At 39.4% G+C, this 21,062-nt stretch overlaps 1 protein-coding gene across 1 annotated transcript in view; it reads right to left on the bottom strand.

The window, feature by feature from the left end:
* Positions 1 to 2,825: 2,825 nt before the first annotated feature.
* The window catches only part of LOC119486348 (GRAM domain-containing protein 2A-like), a 31,185-nt gene continuing 12,948 nt past the window's right edge, over positions 2,826 to 21,062 (bottom strand). The window contains exons 3-13 of the mRNA XM_037766401.1: positions 20,644 to 20,757; positions 13,596 to 13,653; positions 11,430 to 11,502; positions 10,949 to 11,052; positions 9,075 to 9,173; positions 7,568 to 7,639; positions 7,420 to 7,479; positions 6,677 to 6,812; positions 6,242 to 6,350; positions 4,338 to 4,439; positions 2,826 to 3,513 (exon numbers count right to left, since the gene is read on the bottom strand). Of these exons, the coding sequence (XP_037622329.1) occupies positions 3,465 to 3,513; positions 4,338 to 4,439; positions 6,242 to 6,350; positions 6,677 to 6,812; positions 7,420 to 7,479; positions 7,568 to 7,639; positions 9,075 to 9,173; positions 10,949 to 11,052; positions 11,430 to 11,502; positions 13,596 to 13,653; positions 20,644 to 20,750 (969 nt within the window). The 5' untranslated portion in view covers positions 20,751 to 20,757 and the 3' untranslated portion in view covers positions 2,826 to 3,464. The remainder of the gene's footprint in view (positions 3,514 to 4,337; positions 4,440 to 6,241; positions 6,351 to 6,676; positions 6,813 to 7,419; positions 7,480 to 7,567; positions 7,640 to 9,074; positions 9,174 to 10,948; positions 11,053 to 11,429; positions 11,503 to 13,595; positions 13,654 to 20,643; positions 20,758 to 21,062) is intronic.

Here is a 21,062-nt window from a genome sequence, read left to right as displayed (position 1 = left end):
TTCATGATAAACACATTTTAGAATTTCTTTAAAGCTCATCGTAGATTTATCAGATTAGTTTAATGACACAATTATTTTCATATTTTTAATTATTCTGGTTTGTGTTGCTGGAAGTATTCAGATCCTTTACTGCAGTAAAAATAGTCTGCTAAAAGTAAAAGTCCTGCATTGATACTGCAGTAGAAATACTGTTACTACACTGTAAATATACTCTGTTACATGTAAAAGTACTATAACTACACTGTAAAAATACTCTGTTACAAGTAGAAGTCCTGCATTGATACTGCAGTAAAAGTACTAATACCATACTTTGAAAATACTCTGTTACAAGTAAAAGTCATGCATTGAAGATGTTACTTCAGTATAATCAGGAAAATATAGTTTAAGTATTAAAACTGAGCACCAAATGTGGATTAATCCGCCGCTGAAAATAGTCCCCTGCAAAGTCACTATTTCCTCCTGTTTGAGTGACATTTCTCAATAACTAAAGTAATGATGAGTTGATGCTGTAATTAAAGATCAGTCAGGAGATGTAAATGTGTTTATTGATGATTCTTGTGTTACAGCCAAAACTACAAAATGAGTTAAAACATTCAACAGCATAATCATCATCATCATTCTCCTGCTCAAACCTCCTGGACTCGACCTCCTTCTTTTCCTGTAAGTGCATCAAATATAAACTCTTAACTTCATGATCAGCCCAGCCTGTGTTGGGTACTAACATCTCCCTGTGTGTTTTCTCTAACAGGCAGAGCTGAAGCTGGTTTTCTACTCAGGAGTCCAGCTCTGGTAAGTTATCAACATTCTCCTCATACAAACACTTTACTTCACAGATTTGGCACTGAGAATTTATTTCTTTAAAAACAAACTAAAAGGTGCAGAAAGTTCACATTTAAGGGAAGTGATAGATTTACTCAGTAACATTCAACCTTGAGGAGGAAGTGGCTTCTCCACATGAAATGTTATTAAAGACGATATCTAAGGATACATCGACAGTTTAAGGCAGCAGTTAGACTCCATTTAAAACCTTTAGATTATTTAGTGTTTTTACAGATGATATTCTGAATTCTGGCACTTTGTAGATATAAAAAAAGTCTGAGTCAGTTGAGATATGAATGAAAATGGCAGGAAACATAAACCACTAGAGAGCGGAGAGCTGGGCGGAGCTCCAGGTTCCACCAACGTCTCTTTAGTTAACAACTTATGGTGCATTAACACCAAGAGAGAAGCAAACTTTTTGCGCAGTGCGATCCAAACTCCATTAAAAAAACAAGCATTTTAAAAGTCATTTGTCGTCTTGCGGACAGATCTGACAAAGTATGAATTCAGAATAACTACAAATTGGCATTATGTAGTTATTTCGGCATCCTTTTGATCCGTTTACAACGTCTCTGCCGTATTTATGCCTAGATGACTTTATGTTGAGTGTTGATGGAGCAGCTGCATAGCCTCGCACTGATCCATCCAAACTCCATTCAGAAAACAAGCATTTTAGAAGTTGTTTGATTGTCGTCTTGGTAACAGACCTGACAAAGCATGAGTTCAGACTTTTTACTAATCAACATTATTAAGTAGTTATTTCAGCATAATTTTTGATCTGTTTATTGCAGTTAAATCACTGCACAATCTGTTTATTTTGGGTTCATACCGCAGTAGTGACGGCTGTAGTGTAGTAGTAGTGTGGCTGCTAGATACAGTCAGTGCAATGGCACTGTATGTGAATACAGCTTTCCGCCGGGTGATGTTATGAACCCAGACACGATGGCATTTGGTTTTCTGACATATCTGGGACTTCACCAACATGTACAAAGCAGCAACAGCGGTTATTTCTTCCATGGTTGATGGAGGAAATGGGGGAAAGAAAAGTTGTTGGTATTTATGGAGACAAGCTTCTAGTGTGAATGAACACAAATGATACCAGCGGTCCAACTCGCGCGAGTAAATCGAGGCGAAAATTCGCTTCTCTCTTGGTGTGAATGCAACTTTAAATGTTTCTCAACAGAGACGGGAGTCTCCTGGATGATTTAATGACACTTACTGAGTTACGTTATGACCATCAGATATAAATCTCCTGCTGAATTCATGTAAAACTTGTACAAACATCTGTAATGTGAACACAGAATGAGAGAAACCTGCAGCTTCTCCCAACTCTAACTACGGTTTCATCACATCCAACAGTGTCCATATGAAAACATGTTTAACCTGAACTACTAACAGACCTCACGGTCAGAGTGTCAGTAGATGTGGATCCATTTATGAGGTGTCAAACGATCTGACCAAACCTCTGAGCGCACACAATTCACACAGGCGTTACACATGTGACATACCGTAGGCGTTTAGTGCAACATACGCCACGTCATATCAACACATTACACCTGATAGATAACTACGCGTGCATATAGCCCTCTTTTCTGTTTGTAACCATGATGAGGAATTTAGTGGAGGCAAAATAATTCTCTGATCACGTTAGTTAACGCTGGCTAGCAAGTATTGTTGGCTTGTTTTCTTTAACAATGGCTGAAGAAAATACTAGTTTCTCTCAATATGTCCTGTCACTCACTTCAGGATCACAAGTGTTGGTTGAGAAAGTTAACATTAACCAATGGGACCACCAACGGCGAAGCGTTTCAGAGATGGAGAGAAAGGGTTGCTAATAGTTTAGCCTTCTGCTAACCGCAGCCGATGGATCACGGCTGCAGTTAGCAGAAGGCTAAATATTAGCAACATTTACTCTCCATCTCTGAAACGTTTCTCCGTTATTGTAGCTCGTTAGAGCCTCGAATCACAGTCTGTCATCTCAAATGTGTGATATCTGGATTCTGGCACCCAACAACACAGCAAGATGACATTTTAGATGTGTAGCTTTAGCCCACTGTGTTAGCCTCCAGTCTTTCCTTTGTTTAGCCTCCAGTTAACACCGTGACCTCATCATGACGTTGACACTAAAAGGGTCTATACGCAAGCCTAGATATCTTCTTCAACTGAAGCGTAGTATGTTTCTCGCCAAAGTACAGGAATATACGCACTTTAGCCGTAGCAGGTACGCGGTGGATTTACGGTGCGTTAGTTGGCTGATTGTTTGACACCTAATACCGTTAAGTCTATGTACACACACACACATGCGCGCACACACACACAAACAAACACACACTCACTGTTTTCAGTCTGCTTCACATTAATCTACATCTGTTATGTTACAGCATATCGTCGTCCCTCCAGCCTCCTGACCTCTACGTGCCCTCTGCGTGTCCACCCCATCACCTCATCCTCAGAGGTCAAAGGTCAGTCTACTGTTTCTGTTGTCTATTGTGACGTCTCTATGGTAACCAGGTCGTGGCGGGCTCAGAGTTTAGCTGCTGACGCTGCTACAGTCCTCCTGAGAGCTGTCTCTGCTCACCGCCGCCCCCTGATGGGAAGTCTATGTAAGTGCAAGTTTCTTCTTAACTCCCTGATTGGCTTCAGTGTCAGGTTCCTGTCCTCTGATTGGCCAGCCAGCAGGGCACCTCGCCACACCTGGAAAAAGAGGAACAAAGAGTCATCATGTTAAATCTTTTATTTGATGCACTGGAGGTTTGTGGGTTTAAATGGTCCAGTTAATTAATTTCCTGAAGTACAAAGACCGAGGTGGTTCCCATTTTTAAAAAGGGGGAGGATGAGGTTGTGCTCCAATTATATCGTTTGTAATGAAGCACCACATTTTTAGGTGATCAAAAGCATAGGAACAGATAGACTTAAAATAGATTAAAGTGAATAATACTTAATATTTAGTTGCAAATCCTTTGCTTGCAATAACTGCATCAAGCCTGCGACCCATTGACATCACCAAACTTTTGCACTCTTCTTTTGTGACGCTTTGCCAGGTTTTAACCGCAGTGGCTCCGATTGATTTTCCATCTTCTCTCTACTTCTAAATTCCTTGCTTTTCTCCCATAAACAGCTCTCTGGTCTTCATGTTGGTTACACCTTTTTAACTATACAGTAAATGAAGTCTGCACAGGCAAAACCCAAAGCTGAAACTGAGAGTAGACATTCAGCGCTATTTATTGTTTGAATGATCAATGTAATCGGACACACCTGGGCAACAAAAAACACCTGTCAGTCACATGTTCCAATAATCTTGCTCACTTGAAAAATGGGTGGGTTCAAACAAAAGGTGCTATCTTCTATGTTAACAGATCTAGATGTACATACCTGAAAATAGAAGCTGAAATACTGATCTCTTGTCTCATATTCATCTTTTGATGTCCATCCCAAATGTTTTCAGTGTATAGCAAAATAAAAGAATTGGCCTCGCTGTTCCAATAGTTTTCGAGGGGATTGTATATTTATGTGTGTACCTCTCTCTCAGCGTGGGCTGGCTGCTCAGGAAGCTCAGCTGCTGCTCCAGACGACAAACTCTGAAGGCAAGATAGCAGGACGACAGGACCAATAGGAAGACACTGAGGGACATATAGGAGAATATATATCACAGATCACATGTACACCCTTCAATCAATAAACATGCTCACTAGTAATAATACATAATAGTATGTCGAAAGATCTGATGAAAAAAGTCTTAGTATAGTATGTCGGAAAATGTCACCAAAAAAATTTATAATTTAGTATGTTGAAAAATGTCGTGAAAAAAAAGTCTTAGTATAGCATGTCATAAAAAAATTCATTGTATAGTATGTAAAAAAATGTCATAAAAAGTCATAGTATAATATGTCGAAAAATTTCACAAAAAGTAATAGTATAGTATGTCGAATAATTTCACAAAAAGTAATAGTATAGTATGTCGAATAATTTCATGGAAAAAAAGTCATAGTATAGTATGTCAAAAAATTTCACAAAAAGTAATAGTATAGTATGTCGAATAATTTCATGGAAAAAAAGTCATAGTATAGTATGTCAAAAAATTTCACAAAAAGTCATAGTATAGTATGTCAAAAAATTTCATGGAAAAAAAGTCAGTATAATATGTTGAAAAATTGAAAGGAAAAAAGTCATAGTATAGTATGTCGAAAAAGTTCGAAAAATTTCATCAAAAAAGTCATAGTATAGTATGTCCTAAAAAGTCATGAAAAAACGTTGTTGTATAATATGTCAAAAAATTTAATGGGAAAAAGTCATAGTATAATATGTCGAAAAATTTCACGAAAAGTAACAGTATAGTATGTCGAAAAAGTTTGAAAAATGTCACCAAAAAAAAATCATAATTTAGTATGTTGAAAAATATCATGAAAAAAGTCATAGTATAGTTTGTCCTAAAAAGTAATGAAAAAAAAACTTAGTATAGTATGTCGAAAAATGTCATGGGAAAAAAAAATGAGTATTGTACAAAGATAAAAAGTGATAGTATAGTATGTTGAAAAACGTTCAAAAAACATCACAGTATAACATGTCATAAAAAGTCATAGTGTAATATGTCATAAGTCATAATACAGTTTGATTAGTACATTTTTTGTGACACATTATATCAGGGTTCTCAAAGCTTTCATGACTGAGTGCCTGCTTAGGGAGCGAGCATATGATTCAGGACCTCAGGCTAATAACATCAGCACTGATGACAGAACGTAATTCCTGCAACTATCGCGAGGTGCCTCTAGTTACCACGACAACCAGTAGCTTTCTAAAAGTTGTAATTCCTAAGCTGACAGATGCTTGTTAGAGGTGGTGCAGTTGGACGCAGTAGCTGAGTAGTGTATTAAATGTGAGCTATTGAAAGTGAAAGCATTGAAATGAACCATGGATGATTTAAATATGATGCATTTCATGTCACGTTATATATTGCATGTGGCCATGTGAAAGATTTTCAACCAGCAGGTGGCAACACAGACCAACAATAAAATATAGTTCACAGTTCTGAGACAAAACTGGAAAATACAGAAGATTCTAAACACACCTGAGATTTACTAAAACTACTAATACTGATTAGTAATATTTACACACCCACTGTTGTTCTCTGTGTATTCTGAAGGTTTTGGAGGTTTTTAGTGCCATTTCTATCATTTTTATGTGTTTTTAGTCAAATCCTGGATGTTTTTGGGTGATAAATTTATGTATTTGAGGTATTTTTTAATAGAGCTCCTGAACACAATATACTGCATATTTAAGTTATTGAGTCCACAAGATTAAGGGAAAAAACACTTTGGGGTGTCTGTAGTTTTATTAACTATTTTTCAGATTTTTGTTTCTGGAGGATTGTGAATATGTGTTTTCTGGGTATTTTGTTGTACTTTCTGTGTACTGTGGTACTCACAGCAGGATGAAGAGTTTCAGCAGCTGGTACTCCACGTGACCCAGTTCAGGTACTGGTTCTGTCAGCAGGATCTTTCTGATCTCGGATCTCTCTGTTTCCAGACTGCTGTCTGCACACAGACACAAGAAAACAGCTTAATCTGCATGTTAGGCATCTCAGCACCACACTGTCTGTAACTCAGGCAAAGAGTCTAGAAGCAAAGACATGAAACTCTGATGCTGTTTTGACAACAGCCACCAGATTGTGCTGCTGCCATTTTGGACTGAAAACGCCAATGAGTCTGTAAATCAGAGGATATAAATCAACTTGGCAGAAGCGTAGCTCTGCTGCTGGGCGCTGATGGAACAAACTATTGACTTTCACTTCTTATCATTATACGTTCTTTGACTCGAGGGGGGTTCCTGTGACTGTTGATTGACAGGTGGGCGGGCTTACCTGTGAGCGTGTGCGTGATGAAGGGCGTGTCTGCAACGAGGCCGGGGGAGGAGCTTCCCAGCAGGTCTGGGAGGGACGAGGAGACGGCGGGGAGCGAGGGCTTCCTCCGCCACTTCAACACCTCTGGAAACTCGTCCTGACAGAGAGAGGACAGAAAACAGACAGTCAAGACTTCATGAACTTTCAACATCAAATCTCATGTTCAGACTCAAACCAGCAATGAATTTAGCCTGATATCTCCCTATAGTACCCAGAAAAGTCACTATTTCCTCCTGTTTGATTAAAAACTAGAAAATTTAGGAAATCACTGAGAACTTTTTAAAAAAGGATAATAGTAAAAAGCCAGACTGATGCTTTAAACTGAGTGAAAACAGAAACATCCAACACATCAACAGTTTCTGGCTCAGAGAACATGGACACTTTCCTCTGGGTCGATCATGTGCTGTCAACTCCACTTTACAGTATTTCAGCCAGAACCTGAAGGCAGCGCGGGGAAAGCCTCTTATCCAGGGAGCATGAAGGGGTCACCGAGGGTCACCACAGGACCAAAACAACAGATCCTGGTATTCAGCTAAGCCTGTTTTCACTGACTGGTGACTCATATCTAATACATCAGCTTTCATCATCACACTGGAGACTCAGTTCTGCTTCTGATGGGTTTTTATATCTCACACATTAACGGGTCGTGTTTCTCTTCTTTCTGTATTCAGCATGTCTATAAATACAGCTGAATGGGACGTTACCATAGACAGAGAGCTGGGCTCCTCCAGGTACTGCTTCAGACTCAGACTCTTCCCGTTCACCTACAAACAGACAAACAGGAAGTCAGGATGGAATATATTCTATAATATAAACAGGAATTATTGTCTTCTGTGTGTCTGATGCACTGACCTGCAGGTGAGTGCAGATCCTCCGGAGGACGTCGTAGACGCTGTCTCTGGACAGCAGGGACACAAACACGTACTGCAGAGAGACACACAGGTTACGGTACAAACTGTTCTATCATGCCAATACACCAGTTAATGTCCGTGCTAACACGCCAACACTATCATTCATATCTCTCATTACATCTCATTCATTTATCAGATTAAACATCCTCAAACTGCAGTCTGACAGTTTAAAGCTGAGTCTGACAGCGTTATGTGTGCACGTCTGAATAGTCTTAAAAACAACATTAAATTCAGTTCCATTAAAAAAGGTTTTGGAGGTTTTTAAATATGGTTAAAGAAGGTTTTGAATATTTTATTAGTTCTAACTTTTGTCAGGAGATTTTTTTACACCTCTAAACTAAAATTTGATTAATAAATTTTTTCTTGGTTAATCCATTCAATTATTTTCTGCCACTTATCAGAGTCCATGTCAGCTTAATAAATTAATTAAGTAGTGTAATGTATTTAATAAATAATTGTAGGTTGTCCCTTCAGGTTTTTTGTCATTCTTTGACTGGTTTGACAGTGAAGAATGTATTAAATGTAGGGCTGTCAATCAATTAAAATAGTTAATTGCGATTAATCGCATTTTTTTTTTATCTGTTCAAAATTTACCTTAAAGGGAGATTTGTAAAGTATTTAATACTCTTATCAACATGGGAGTGTAAAATATGCAGCTTTATGCAAATGTATGTATATATTTATTATTGGAAATCAATTAACAACACAAAACAATGACAGATATTGTCCAGAAACCCTCACAGGTACTGCATTTAGCATAAAAAATATGCTGAAATCACAACATGGCAAACTGCAGCCCAACAGGCAACAACAGCTGTCAGTGACTTCTACCCATAAAGCCCATTTTCATTGGGCTGCAGTTTGCCATGTTGTGATCTGGAGGTCAGAGGTCAAGGGACCCCTTTGAAAATGGCCATGACAGTTTTTCCTTGCCAGAATTTAGCGCAGGTTTGGAGCCATATTGAGCCTCTTTTGTGACAGCTAGTATGACATGGTTGAAACCAATGGATTCATTAGGTTTTTTAGTTTCATTCGATACCACTATCTTCACTCTAGCTTTAAAACTGAACCTGCTGCAACCTAAATATAACAAGTTGTGTTAAAGAAATTAGTGGCGTTAAAACAAATTTGCTGTGACAGCCCTAATTAAATGTCAATCTCAGTGGTATTAAAAAATCCTTAAATTTAATTTGGTAAACCCTAAACTCTGCAGGATCCTTGGACAAGCTGGCCGCCACCCTTAAACTTTATATTTCATTTTTATTTTCATCCATCCAGTTGTGTTTGTGCTTGAATAAAAAGCAACACTGAGCTGGAACTGAGGACTTTTTATACAACAAAAATGATCCATTAGTCAAAGTAAAGCAGGAAGTAGAGCCTCTGTCTTATATGTGTAATAATGTTGTAATATTGTGGTGTCTCCGGTGTGTAATCGTCCTGTCTGGTACCTTCTGAGCGGTATCCATGGTGATGGCCAGGCCGTTTGGCACCAGGCCGGCCGTCTTGTGTTTTTTCACCAGCCGAACGGACACCACCGGTATACACACCTGCAGGAAAGATAATCAAATACAACATTTTAGTTTGAAAGTCAGAGCAAACACTTCCTGTTGCCTCTTCTGCTGGACAGCTCTCGAGCAAGGCACCTCATCATCATAGATTTTATTCAAGTACTTAAATACAACTCTGAGGTACTTTACTTGAGTATTTCCATCCTCTGCTACTTTATACTTCTACCCCTCTACATCTCAGAGGCAAATATTGTACTTTTTACTGCACTACATTTATTTAATAACTTAAGTAACTTTACAGATTCAGAATATTAAAACAAAATCTAAATAACTAATAAATGCTGATGTATTATTATAAATTAAACTACCAGCAGTATATAAAGTCATTAAAAGCAGCTCCACCTTTACCAGCTGCAATATTAAAGTGTTGAACACATTAATGCATCAATATTTATAATACAATATTATATTATAGATTATTCTGCATACTTGTACTTTTGGTACTTCAAGTATATTTTGATGCTAACATATTTGTAGTTTTACTTAAGTCAATTTATGAATACACTTTTGTATTGGTACTTTTACTGAAGTATTTTATTTGAGTACTTCTTCCTCCTCTGCTGTTCGGGGTACAGACTGTAGTTTTATGACAGTTTTCTCCTGAATGATCCTGAGGTGACCTTTCACCTGGACTCAACAGAATAAACTACCGTCTAGACCAAACACACACAGAACATAATACATGTTGACTCAGTGGAGTCATATGGGGATCATGTATGTAAAACTGGACCTTTATCTTTCTAAATGTTCCTGTCGCGCTGACGACTACACGACACTGTTTTAAGGACGAGAACGAGGCTTTGCCAAATTGAAATCAATAATTCTGTCTGTAAACAAACAGACTTTTCATCTCCAGCTGACAAAGAAATCAAGGCTTCTAGCTTTCTGATTTTGAGTATTTTATTATTATAGATTTTGAATATTTTATTGTTGTCATTTTTAGTTTTTTTGTGTTTTAGTTTTCTATGTGAAGCACTTTGGGCTGCATAATTGTATGAAAGGTGCTATATAAATAAATAAAGTTGACTTCCGTCAACTGTCACCTCATCACTGAACCCACTGACGGCCTTTTACTATTTTTTGTTTCCAAATTAAGAATTTTACAAATTGTAATTAAAAGCTACGATATGTATGTATGTAAGGTTTGGTTTTAGATGTGTTTCATGTAATGCATCAAACATTGGAACACAGTTCATTGCAGTGAATTTTTTTATTATTATATTTTGATAATTTTTTTATATGGAGATACATATAAATATGTATTAATATAAATATTTATTAATAACAATATTGTAATTGATTTAAAACATATTGCGTTATGTGCATTTGGGTTTAAAAGGTTCCTGGTTGAGGTCTTAAAAAGTATTCAATTTGATTTAAAAAGTCTGCAGATCTCCTAACTAAGCTCAGCTCAGCTAACCTAAACTAAGAGAGAACAGCAGTACAAGTCAATCCTACTACAGTGACCTTTGACCTGCAGATGTATTTTAGCATACTGGTTCACAATGTGTTTCTGTTGTCATATAAACAGTCATTTCTGTGCTGCTACGCTGACATGATGATCTGGAATTCAAAATCACAGAGAAAGCTAACAGGAAGTGGTCTTAAACTGGACGAGTTTTCAGCTTCATCCAGCTCGGAAAGAGTTTTTTAAAAGCTTGTTTTAATTTGAAAAATCACAAAGTCATCATCAGTGGACATCGAGCTTAAAGGGAACAGGTGGTCTGAGATGGACCGACGGCTTCTTCACTCACCTTGATGTCTCTACCAAACAGGTTTGCATAGAAACACAACCAGTTCCTGGAGATGTAGAGTCGTCCCTGCAGCAGGATGTCTCGCAACAACGCACACGAATACACTATAGAAGAAGAAGAGAGCAGGGAGACAGGTGCGTCAGACAGGAAGACAGAGAGACAGTTAACTTATCAAATGTTTTCATCAGGAGCTGGAAAAAAATATAAAAACATCTGTCTATGGAAACAACATAGGAGCTAACACCAGGTCAGACTGGGGTATAGATCAGACAGCTGATAGACGGCTGATAGATGGCTGATAGACGGCTGATAGGCGGCTGATAGACGGCTGATAGACAGCTGATAGACAGCCGATAGACAGCTGATTAACAGCTCATAGACGGCTGATAGACGACTGATAGACAGCTGATAGACGACTGATAGACGGCTGATAGAGAGGTACAGCTGTAGGTGAAACATCTGTCCTGTCAGTCAGTGTTACCTTTCATCAGGATCTCCTCTTTAGGAACCGTCTGGAACAATTTGTGGTACTGAGAGTTGTACTTGCTGACAGTCTGTGGAGGCAGCAGGAGGAACACAGTTAGTCACACACATTCACATACAGCTCGTTATGGAATTAATAATCATGTCATTTGGTGTCACTTGGTTGAAATCAATATAATAATTGATTTGAATGTCATTATTACAGAGAGAACTTGGACTGTTGTTGCTGAAGGTAAGGTAAGGTAACAGGTTCTGCAGCCGCCAGGCGCTGTTGGCATTCCCTGTGTGGACCGACCGTTGGCGAATGTACGAGAGAGAGACCTGAGACAACAACACCGACGTTTCACCGACATCGATGTTGTTCAGTTGATTCATCTGATTTATTGATCTCAGCTTGTGTAAAATAGTTCTCCCTGCTTATACATTTCTATGCATATTATTTCAACATATGCATCTCTATAGATATTTATATCTATGTGCATCTCTCTTCAGCTTTCTTTTTGGGCGATAATATCGTATATCGTTGTTTTCCTTAAAGCAATAACGTCAGTAGGGGAATTTCAATATCGCCCAACCCCTAGTTTTGACTGCAGGACGTTTACGTGTAACAGAGTATTTTAACATTGTTGTATTAGTACTTTTACCATGGTAAAATTTGAATACTTCTAATACAAACTAAACCACTACTTTCATGAATATTCATGCTCAGTATTGTTTTGATTCCTGATTTGTGGGTCAGACGTTACATCATCTAAATACACCTGTGTGTCTTTATTCTCTGAGAGACTTCCTGCCTTCCTGTTCCTGTCTGAAACAACAAAGACTGAATCAACAGAAAGCAGCAGAGGCAGCTCGACGCCGGCTGCTCCACCTGAAGAGACGGCTGGGACATTCAGGTCAAACTACAAGCTTTGACACCAAAGAAGTTTTATAGAAGACATTAAGTCATTGATCTTTCTGTTTCTCTTGATACTGGAGTTTCAAATCCTACTTCCAGAGGTCAGTTTAATATTTGAAACTAGGGCTGTCGAAGTTAACACGATAATAACACGTTAACGCAAATTCGTGTTAACGCCGCTCATTTCTTTAATGTATCAATGCAATCGATCTTGTGGAAGTTGTAGTGGGCTCAGTGTTTTGAGTTGTTAATTGATTTCCAATAATGAATATATACATATATTTGCATAAAGCAGCATATTTGTCCACTCTCATGTTGATATATACTTCATTTAATTTATATATATTTTTTTTATATATATATATATATATATATATATATATAAATTAAATGAAGTATTGACTGAGTTAATCTTTGCATGTAAACTATTAATAACAAATCGATACAGGGTTTTTGAGAATCTATACAATATCACAACACATCGTTTTTTCCGATATATTCTTACACCCCTACTGTTTAATGAGTACTTTTGCCTTTGGTACGAATATTTTGATCCCAATACTTTTGTACTTTTACTTAAATACAATTTTGGATGCAGGACTTTTATGTGTAGCAGTATTTCTACACTGTAGTGTTACTACTTTTACTGAAGTTAAAGATCTGAGTACTTCTTCCACTACTGGTGTTTTTGTGGTCTCATCACAGACGACCACAGATATCAAGGAGATTTCTGTAGAATAAATAGCATTCACGTTTCCTTCTTCCTTGTGTCTCCTGTGAATCCCATCAGTGCTATGTTTGCATCTGGTACTCAGAAGTGGAGAGTTTTCCGCGCAAAACTGATCATTGCAAATGAGTAAATAGTAAATGGTGCTCGGTGCAGAATGTGTTAAAAGCCGCAGTAACTGTAGCTCTGTGTTAAATATAGGTCTCATATCTGAGATTTAATCTGGGAACTCGGATGTCTGATGGTCGACTGTAACCGCACACACACACACACAAACACACACACCCCTGACCGTGTTCCCATGGAGACGAGACAGACGCCGGAAACTTCTGCAGAGACTTAAAAAAAGATTTGAAAGGACTCCTGCTGGTCGACCGTCATCTCTGGACGTCTGGAAACAACTACAGAGCTGCCTGTGTGTGTGTGTGTGTGTGTGTGTGTGTGTGTGTGTGTGTGTGTGTGTGTGCGTGTGTGTGTGCGTGTGCGTGTGTGTGTGTGTAGGTGCGGTGAGTGTTTGTGTTGCTGAGTGAAGGACTCACTGATCCTCGGTAACACTTCTTCACGTCTTCGTAGGTCAGGTCATCGATCAGCTGCAGCCTGCAGGACACAACACATTACATCTCATGTCATTATTCTGTCAGAACAGACAAGAACCACAGTTTCTGCAGAGAAGAACCAGGAAGTATAAAGATTGACAAACGCAGCGTAGGGAGGAGGTCGGGGTGGATGGGCGGGTAAACACCAGACCCAGGAGACTGCTGTTCGTGTAAGACCAGAAGTCAACGATTGATTTATTTGTCACGTAACTTCTGCAGTTATTTAACCCAGACCACCATCTACTCCTAACACTAACCAAGTTGTTTCCTGTGAAGATGGAAGTTTATTTTGAAAAGACTGTAATGTCATGTGTTGCTGGATATTTGGAGGAAAACCCACAAAAAATGAGGAATGACTTTTTGTAAAATATCATACGAACCGTTGTATGAGGACACGTTGCTTATTCATATGCCACATGTTGATACCAGTAGGGCTGGGACGTTACACCTATCTCCAGATTCAATACTATCACGATACTTGGGTGCTTATTCGATATGTATTGCGATTTTTAAGTTTTGTGATTCTACAAGTATTGCAATTCAGTATTCTGATTTATTGTGATTTTTGTTAACTTTTTTAACACTAGACCATGGGGAAAAAGTTGATACATACACTTCAAGGGTCTTTTACTTTGGAACATCTCTAAATTAATACAGTAAAAAAATTTGATTTTCAGCATGTATGTAGTCAGAGATGTCCTGAAGTCAAATATATCAGTCATTGTCAGGAATTATTTATTAAATTTTTTCCAGCAACCCAAAAATCAAAGAATAAAGACATTTCCCTCACAAATTAGTGGTATTTTAATTTAAATTTATAATGGACATGTAATGTTTTATACTTCGGGTGAATGTAATCCAATCAATCATATTTCCATATATGTATTTTGTATATACAGTTCCCTTTGTTAAGACCTTATTTTGTAAACCGGACGTAGTCACACGTGTATACTTTGTCTAACTTCTCCAAGTCTGTCTCTAGCTCTCCCGCCAGCTCCGTTCTCTTTATACATCCATGGTCAGCTCCATCGGGGTCGTTTGAATGCATTTAACATAAATGTCAGTATATGGGTGCTCTACAGTTGTAGCGTCGGCCCGTTTGACCACAGAGATGAGAGTGACGGCTGTTTTGACCGCACGCTACCGTGATACGATAACATTTTCTGTCCATGACAGAGTTAGCATGCAGCTTTAGCCATGATGTCTAGCTCTGCTTTCCCTGACAATGTGTGAAACCCAAAGTATTTCAATACTTTACTGGATGTGTAATGTTTACCACGCTGGATTTAACATGCGAGGGTGCAGGTCGTATCCACGCAGACCCTCCAACGTTTTCTACTTTCTCGTTTCAGCTCGCTGCGGTTTGTTTTGGTTGATGGATACAGAACGGATATGACACGTTACCCAAGCAGCATATTTGTCCACTCCCATGTTGATAAGAGTATTAAATACTTGACAAATCTCCCGTTAAGGTACATTTTGAACAGATAAAAAAACGTGCAATTCATTTGCAGTTAATCTCGATTCAATATTTTTATCAATTGACAGCGCTAGTATTCAGCTATACGTTATGTTTTGTATGTTTTTAGACTATGGTGTTTCTACTTTTACTGAGTACTTCTTCCACCAGTCATCATTATTAACAGTGTAAATGTGAAAAATGGGATCTGGAAAAGGAGTGAAAATTCCCATCAGCCACTGCTTTTAGTTCGGTACACTGGAGAGTTCAATCTATGTGTGTGTGTGTGTGTGTGTGTGTGTGTGTGTGTGTGTGTGTGTGTGTGTGTGTGTGAAAGGAGCTATTGTCCACAAGAGCTACTGGGAGGCAGATACACACACGCACACGCTCACGCTCACACACACACACACACACACACACACACACACACACACACACACACACACACACACACACACAGATAAAAGGAGTAATTATGCAAACAGTGAGTCTGAATGGAGAAAGTGGAGCAGAGAAACAGGTCGTGTTCACACTCAGCAGACACATCTGAACATCTCATGTTTGCATGTCAAACAGTTGAAATGACGCTCAACAGTTTCAGAGTGTCGTGTGGTTTGAACAGATAACAACACGTCTGGATCTTCTCAGTCTCAGATGTTTAAAGTTTGAATCCTTATAATTTAATAATTATAAATATAATATTAATAAATAGAGCATACATGGAACTTAAACGGATATACATTTTTTTAGGTGAGCTTTTCTTTTAGGTAGCTAAAATATGTTTTTCTGCCCTGTACTGCTTTGCTCCGGTACTGGTACTGCTGTCTTTGTCTCCAAGCTGGGGGGACGCCGACCATCATCTACTGTAAGAAATACACCTGCTGTGGATAAGTACCTCATACAACCCCACTGAGAAACACCTGAACTATCCCTTTAAAGGGACACTTTGTAGGATTTAGTGACATCTAGTGGTGTGGTTGCAGATTGCAACCAGCTGAGTACCCCTCCTCTCACTCCTCTCTTTCCAAGACTGCGGTAACGTGAGCCGCCGAGTGGCAAACCGCGGTAGCGCCGTTCTCTTCGCTCAGAGGCCGTCCTTAATGTAGGAGCCATGAACGACCTCAGAAAGGAGTCATGTTTGTAGTCATGTTAATTAGGGTTATGATGGTTTATATGTTTTGGTATTGGTGTTAGTGTTTGTGATATTGTCATTTATTATTATGTGATCTGGGAGATTTGGGTCACATGGATATGGGCGCCGCTCATAGTTAATATAATCAGCTGGTCACCTGGGTGCCGGAGGGAAGAGAGGTTGAGTGGGTCGCCATTTTTTTTGTTGACCGCTATTTTCTTTTGATCGCTGTTGATTATCCGGATTTTGCCACAGCGTAGGAAAGCACAGTGCTATCGCCAAATGAGTGACAACTTTGTTCACCTCATTTTCTGTGTTGCATGACGGCATGGTGGAATTAGCAAGCTAAGCTAGCTAAGTAGCCAGCCGTTCGACCAGCGGGCTGGTGGCCAACGGCAGCGCTGTAAGGATAAATTGAGGGCGTATGTAAATCTTTGGAAGCCTATAGTTAACTATCCTTCAGTAAAGAGTCGTACAATATCGGCTCATGGCTGCGGTTAGCAGAAGGCTAAATATTAGCAACTCTCCATCTCTGAAACGTTTCTCCGATATTGTAGCTCGCTAGAGCCTCGAATCACAGTTTGTCATCTCAAATGTGTGATATCTGGATTCTGGCACCCAACAACACAGCAAGATGACATTTAAGATGTGTAGCTTTAGCCCACTGCTAGTGTTTGCCTCCAGTCTTTCCTTTGTTTAGCCTCCAGCTGACACCGTGACGACACTAAAACCTATAGATCCTCTGAAATGTTAAACACTGTTCCTTTAAATAAAAGTAAACGGTGACACACAGCTAATAAGCTACGATAGCTTTGCTCCATTTTGGACTCTCCGTCCCCTCAAAGTTCAACACATTCACGCAGCTTTATGTCCATTAGGATTCAGATCACAGTGAAATTTCTCCGTTTAGAATCGTGGTGTGTGTTTTAGTGTGTTTGGTTGTTTGTGGGTTTTAAAGGGAACATTAGCTTCCTGTCAGCAGAGGTGATTTAAGGCTTTACACCAGCTACACACACACACACATACATACACACACCTCCAGTGTTTTCCCATCAGCCTCTCTGAGCTCTGCTGCCTGGAAACGTGAGCGGACTGCACGTGCTCCAGGCAAACACACACACACACACACACACACACAGTCAGCCTCTGATTCTGCAGCTTGTGTCGTACGTGACAGGAATAACAGAGCAGTGAGAGACACAGTGAGGCTTTCCCTCTCTGTTTATTGTCTGTCCTGCACGTCTACTCAGCTTTCATCTCCCGCCAAACACACATACACACACACACACACACCAACACACACACCAACACACACCAACACACACCAACACAAACACACACGGTCTTTGTCAGGACTAATGAGGGAGTTGGTTGATTATGAGGAGGAGGGAGTGAATCATCCACATAACGTTTGTTCACTTTCTGTATCACAAGCCGAGTCTCCTGCAGCCTTCCTGTACCAACACACAGGTTATAACTCAGTGTGTGTTTCTGTCCACAACATCTGGATCCACCTGCAGGCCCTCCAGCTGTGAGCTTAGTACACATCTAGCAGCTGCTGGAGGTTTCTACCTGCAGCCCGACCTACATCTGTTTCCTCAGATCAAAACCTAAACTGCTTCTGTTTCCGGTGAGAACGCAACATGTGAGAGGAAGTACTTAAACACAGAGTTACCATCAGTATTTGGTTTTGTCACAAAAATATCTGTATTGATACTGCAAATAGGTGAGAGCTACACCGGCAGTCACCCAGCTGCTTCCTTCATGCATACTCCTCATATGTAAAAGATTAGCTGCCAAGAAAACAGCCAACATATTATAACGATGTCTGTAAATTAATCAAATAGTAAAACTAGGGCTGTGAGTCAATTAAAATAGTTACTCGCAATTAATCACACATTTTTTATCTGTTCAAAATGTACCTTTAAGGGAGATTTGTCAAGTATTTAATACTCTTATCAACATGGGAGTGGCAAATATTAGGGGTGGGAAAATTAATCGATTCACCTATGTCTAGCAATTATTTTATTTTTTTACGATTTTTAAATTGATTTATTTAACGCCGGAATCTATATATTTGCTTCATTTGAGTCTATGTGGAGGTAGAAGGAAGTTACCACTTTTATTGTTGCAGTCTGAGTAACGTGACGTCATATCCATTTCAAAAACAAGACAAACAAGCCTGTTGCAAGGTGAGGTGCAGGAGAGCAAGGTGAAAAGTCACAAAGAGAAATCATCACACTGGCAGGTAAGTATGCTTGAAAAATAAGGCAGACTTTTATTTTCAGTCTGTAAAAATTCCATCAAACAAAGGAAAAAACACATGGAGGGAAAATCATCCTCTGCATTCAGTTACACTGCTCACCACATGCCTGGTGCTGCTCTTTTTACCACTCTCTTTTTCCAAACTCTACTTTCACACATGGTCATATAACCTAACAGCCCGCCTTTCCAGTTCAAACTGGCTTATCAGGCGAGTGCTGCCATCAGCTCAGACTGGAGACACCTGCAGTAAGAACCTGGGAAATCAGAGCACACCTGATTACACTTGGAGCCACTCAGTCCCTGTCAGTCAATTAACCCCTTAACTACCCACATAAGGAAAAACAAAGATAACTGTGATCAACCCCACTTGGCTTTACCAAACAGTTACTGAGGGAGTTGTTGCTTCCTCACAAAGCCGGCCGCAGCGAGCCAAAACAAGAAAGCAGAAAATGTTGGAGGGTCAGCGTGGATACGACCTGCACCCTCCCATTTTAGATCCAAAGTGGTAAACACTACACATCCAGTAAAGTATGGAAACACTTTGGGTTTCACACATTGCAGGAAAAGCAGAGCTAGACATCACGGCTAAAGCTGCATGCTAACTCTGTCAAGGACAGGAAACGTTATTGTACTGTGGTAACATGCGGCCAAGCCGGCCGTCACTCTCATCTCTGTGGTCAAATGGGCCGACGCTACAACTGTAGAGCACCCAAATACTGACATTTATGTTAAATGCATTCAAACGGCCCCGATGGAGCTGACCATGGATGTATAAAGAGAGTGGAGCTGACGGGAGAGCTAGAGACCACCTTGGAGAAGTCAGGAAGTATACACGTGTGACTACGTCTGGTTTTCAAAATAAGGTGTTAACAAAGGGAACTGTATAAACAAAATACACATATGGAAATAAGATTGATGGATTATATTCACCAGAAGTATAAAACATTACATGTCCCTTATAAATTAAAAAGGAAATACCACTAATTTGTGAGGGAAATGTTTTTATTCTTTATTTTTTTGTGTTGCTGGAAAAAATATAATAAATAATTCCTGACAATTACTGAGATATTTGAGTTCAGGACATCTGTGACTACATACATGCTGAAAATTAAACATTTTTACTGGATTCATTCAGGTATTTTCGAAAGTAACAGTACCTAGAAGTACATGATTCAACTTTTTCCAATGGTCTAGTGTTAAAAAAGTTAACAAAATCACAAAATCGAAATAAATCGTAATATCGAATCGTAATACTTATCTAATCGGCACCCAAGTATCGTGATAGTATCGAATCGGGAGATAGGTGAATCGTTCGAGCCCCAGTAAATATGCTGCTTTATGCAAATGTATGTATATATTTATTATTGGAAATCAATTAACAACACAAAACAATGACAGATATTGTCCAGAAACCCTCACAGGTACTCCATTTAGCATAAAAAATATGCTCAAATCATAACATGGCAAACTGCAGCCCAACAGACAACAACAGCTGTCAGTGTGTCAGTGTGCTGACTTGACTATGACTTGCTCCAAACGGCATGTGATTATCATAAAGTGGGCATGTCTGTGAAGGGGAGACTCGTGAGTACCTATAGATACTTTGACAGTGGCCATGACAGTTTTTCCTCGACTAGCTAGTATGACATGGTTGGTACCAATGGATTTCTTAGGATTTCTAGTTTTATATGAAGCCAGTTTCTTCACTCTAGCTTTAAAACTGAGCCCGCTCAGATTGAATGCGTTATTATTGCGTTAACTTTGGCAGCCCTAGTTTTAATTCCATGTTTAAAGCTAGCGAACTCGTCTGGATGGCTGGGGCATAATACATTTTTTGATGACGTCAGCATAAACGGGTCAATACCCTCACTTCAGAATGAAGTCTAAACTGAGTTAGTGTCGGACTTTGAAAACCAACTATACAGACGTTGCAGTAGTGGTCGCTAGGGGCATTTAACGTTCGTCATGTCGATCAAATAATCATCTCAAGTTAATCAACTTCCAACAACCCAAACAGCCGTGCTGATCTCTTCCACCCTTGTGGCGATTTTTCTCTCTAAAACGCCCCCATTCTTAATCCTGCCTATAAAACCCTCACCAATCACTGTGATTGTAGCTAAACTGCAGTTACTCACCTGAAGGGCAGGAGGCAGTGTCCGTCCTCCTCCCTGGGGGGCTCCACCTCATGGGGGTGCAGGACGCTGACATCATCACTCTGCTCCATATTCTCTGACATCATCATTATGGGCCTGGACGGTCAGGAGGGAAGAACAATGTTAGACAACTAGAATATTTCTGTTTGAAGTCACACGTATTTGTACATATTTTTCACTGTGATGATGTCGGGGATTACACCTCTGTGTCTGCAGATCGCTCTGTCGCCACAGAGCGTTATAAATAAAGCTTTTTAATGTACCACAGTGTTACATCAACGCTATTCTGAAAGACTGTGAAATGATGATCAGGAGGAGAGGGAGAGCGAGGGATGCAGCATCAGATAACCAGCTCTAAATATAGACGTGTGACCAACATCCAGCGAGCTGAAGAAGAAACA

This window comes from Sebastes umbrosus, chromosome 4 (genome assembly GCF_015220745.1).
Source record: "Sebastes umbrosus isolate fSebUmb1 chromosome 4, fSebUmb1.pri, whole genome shotgun sequence".
Taxonomy (NCBI): Eukaryota; Metazoa; Chordata; class Actinopteri; order Perciformes; family Sebastidae; genus Sebastes; species Sebastes umbrosus.
The sequence above is the reverse complement of the archived record's forward strand: the minus strand, read 5'-3'. Positions and strand labels throughout refer to the sequence as shown.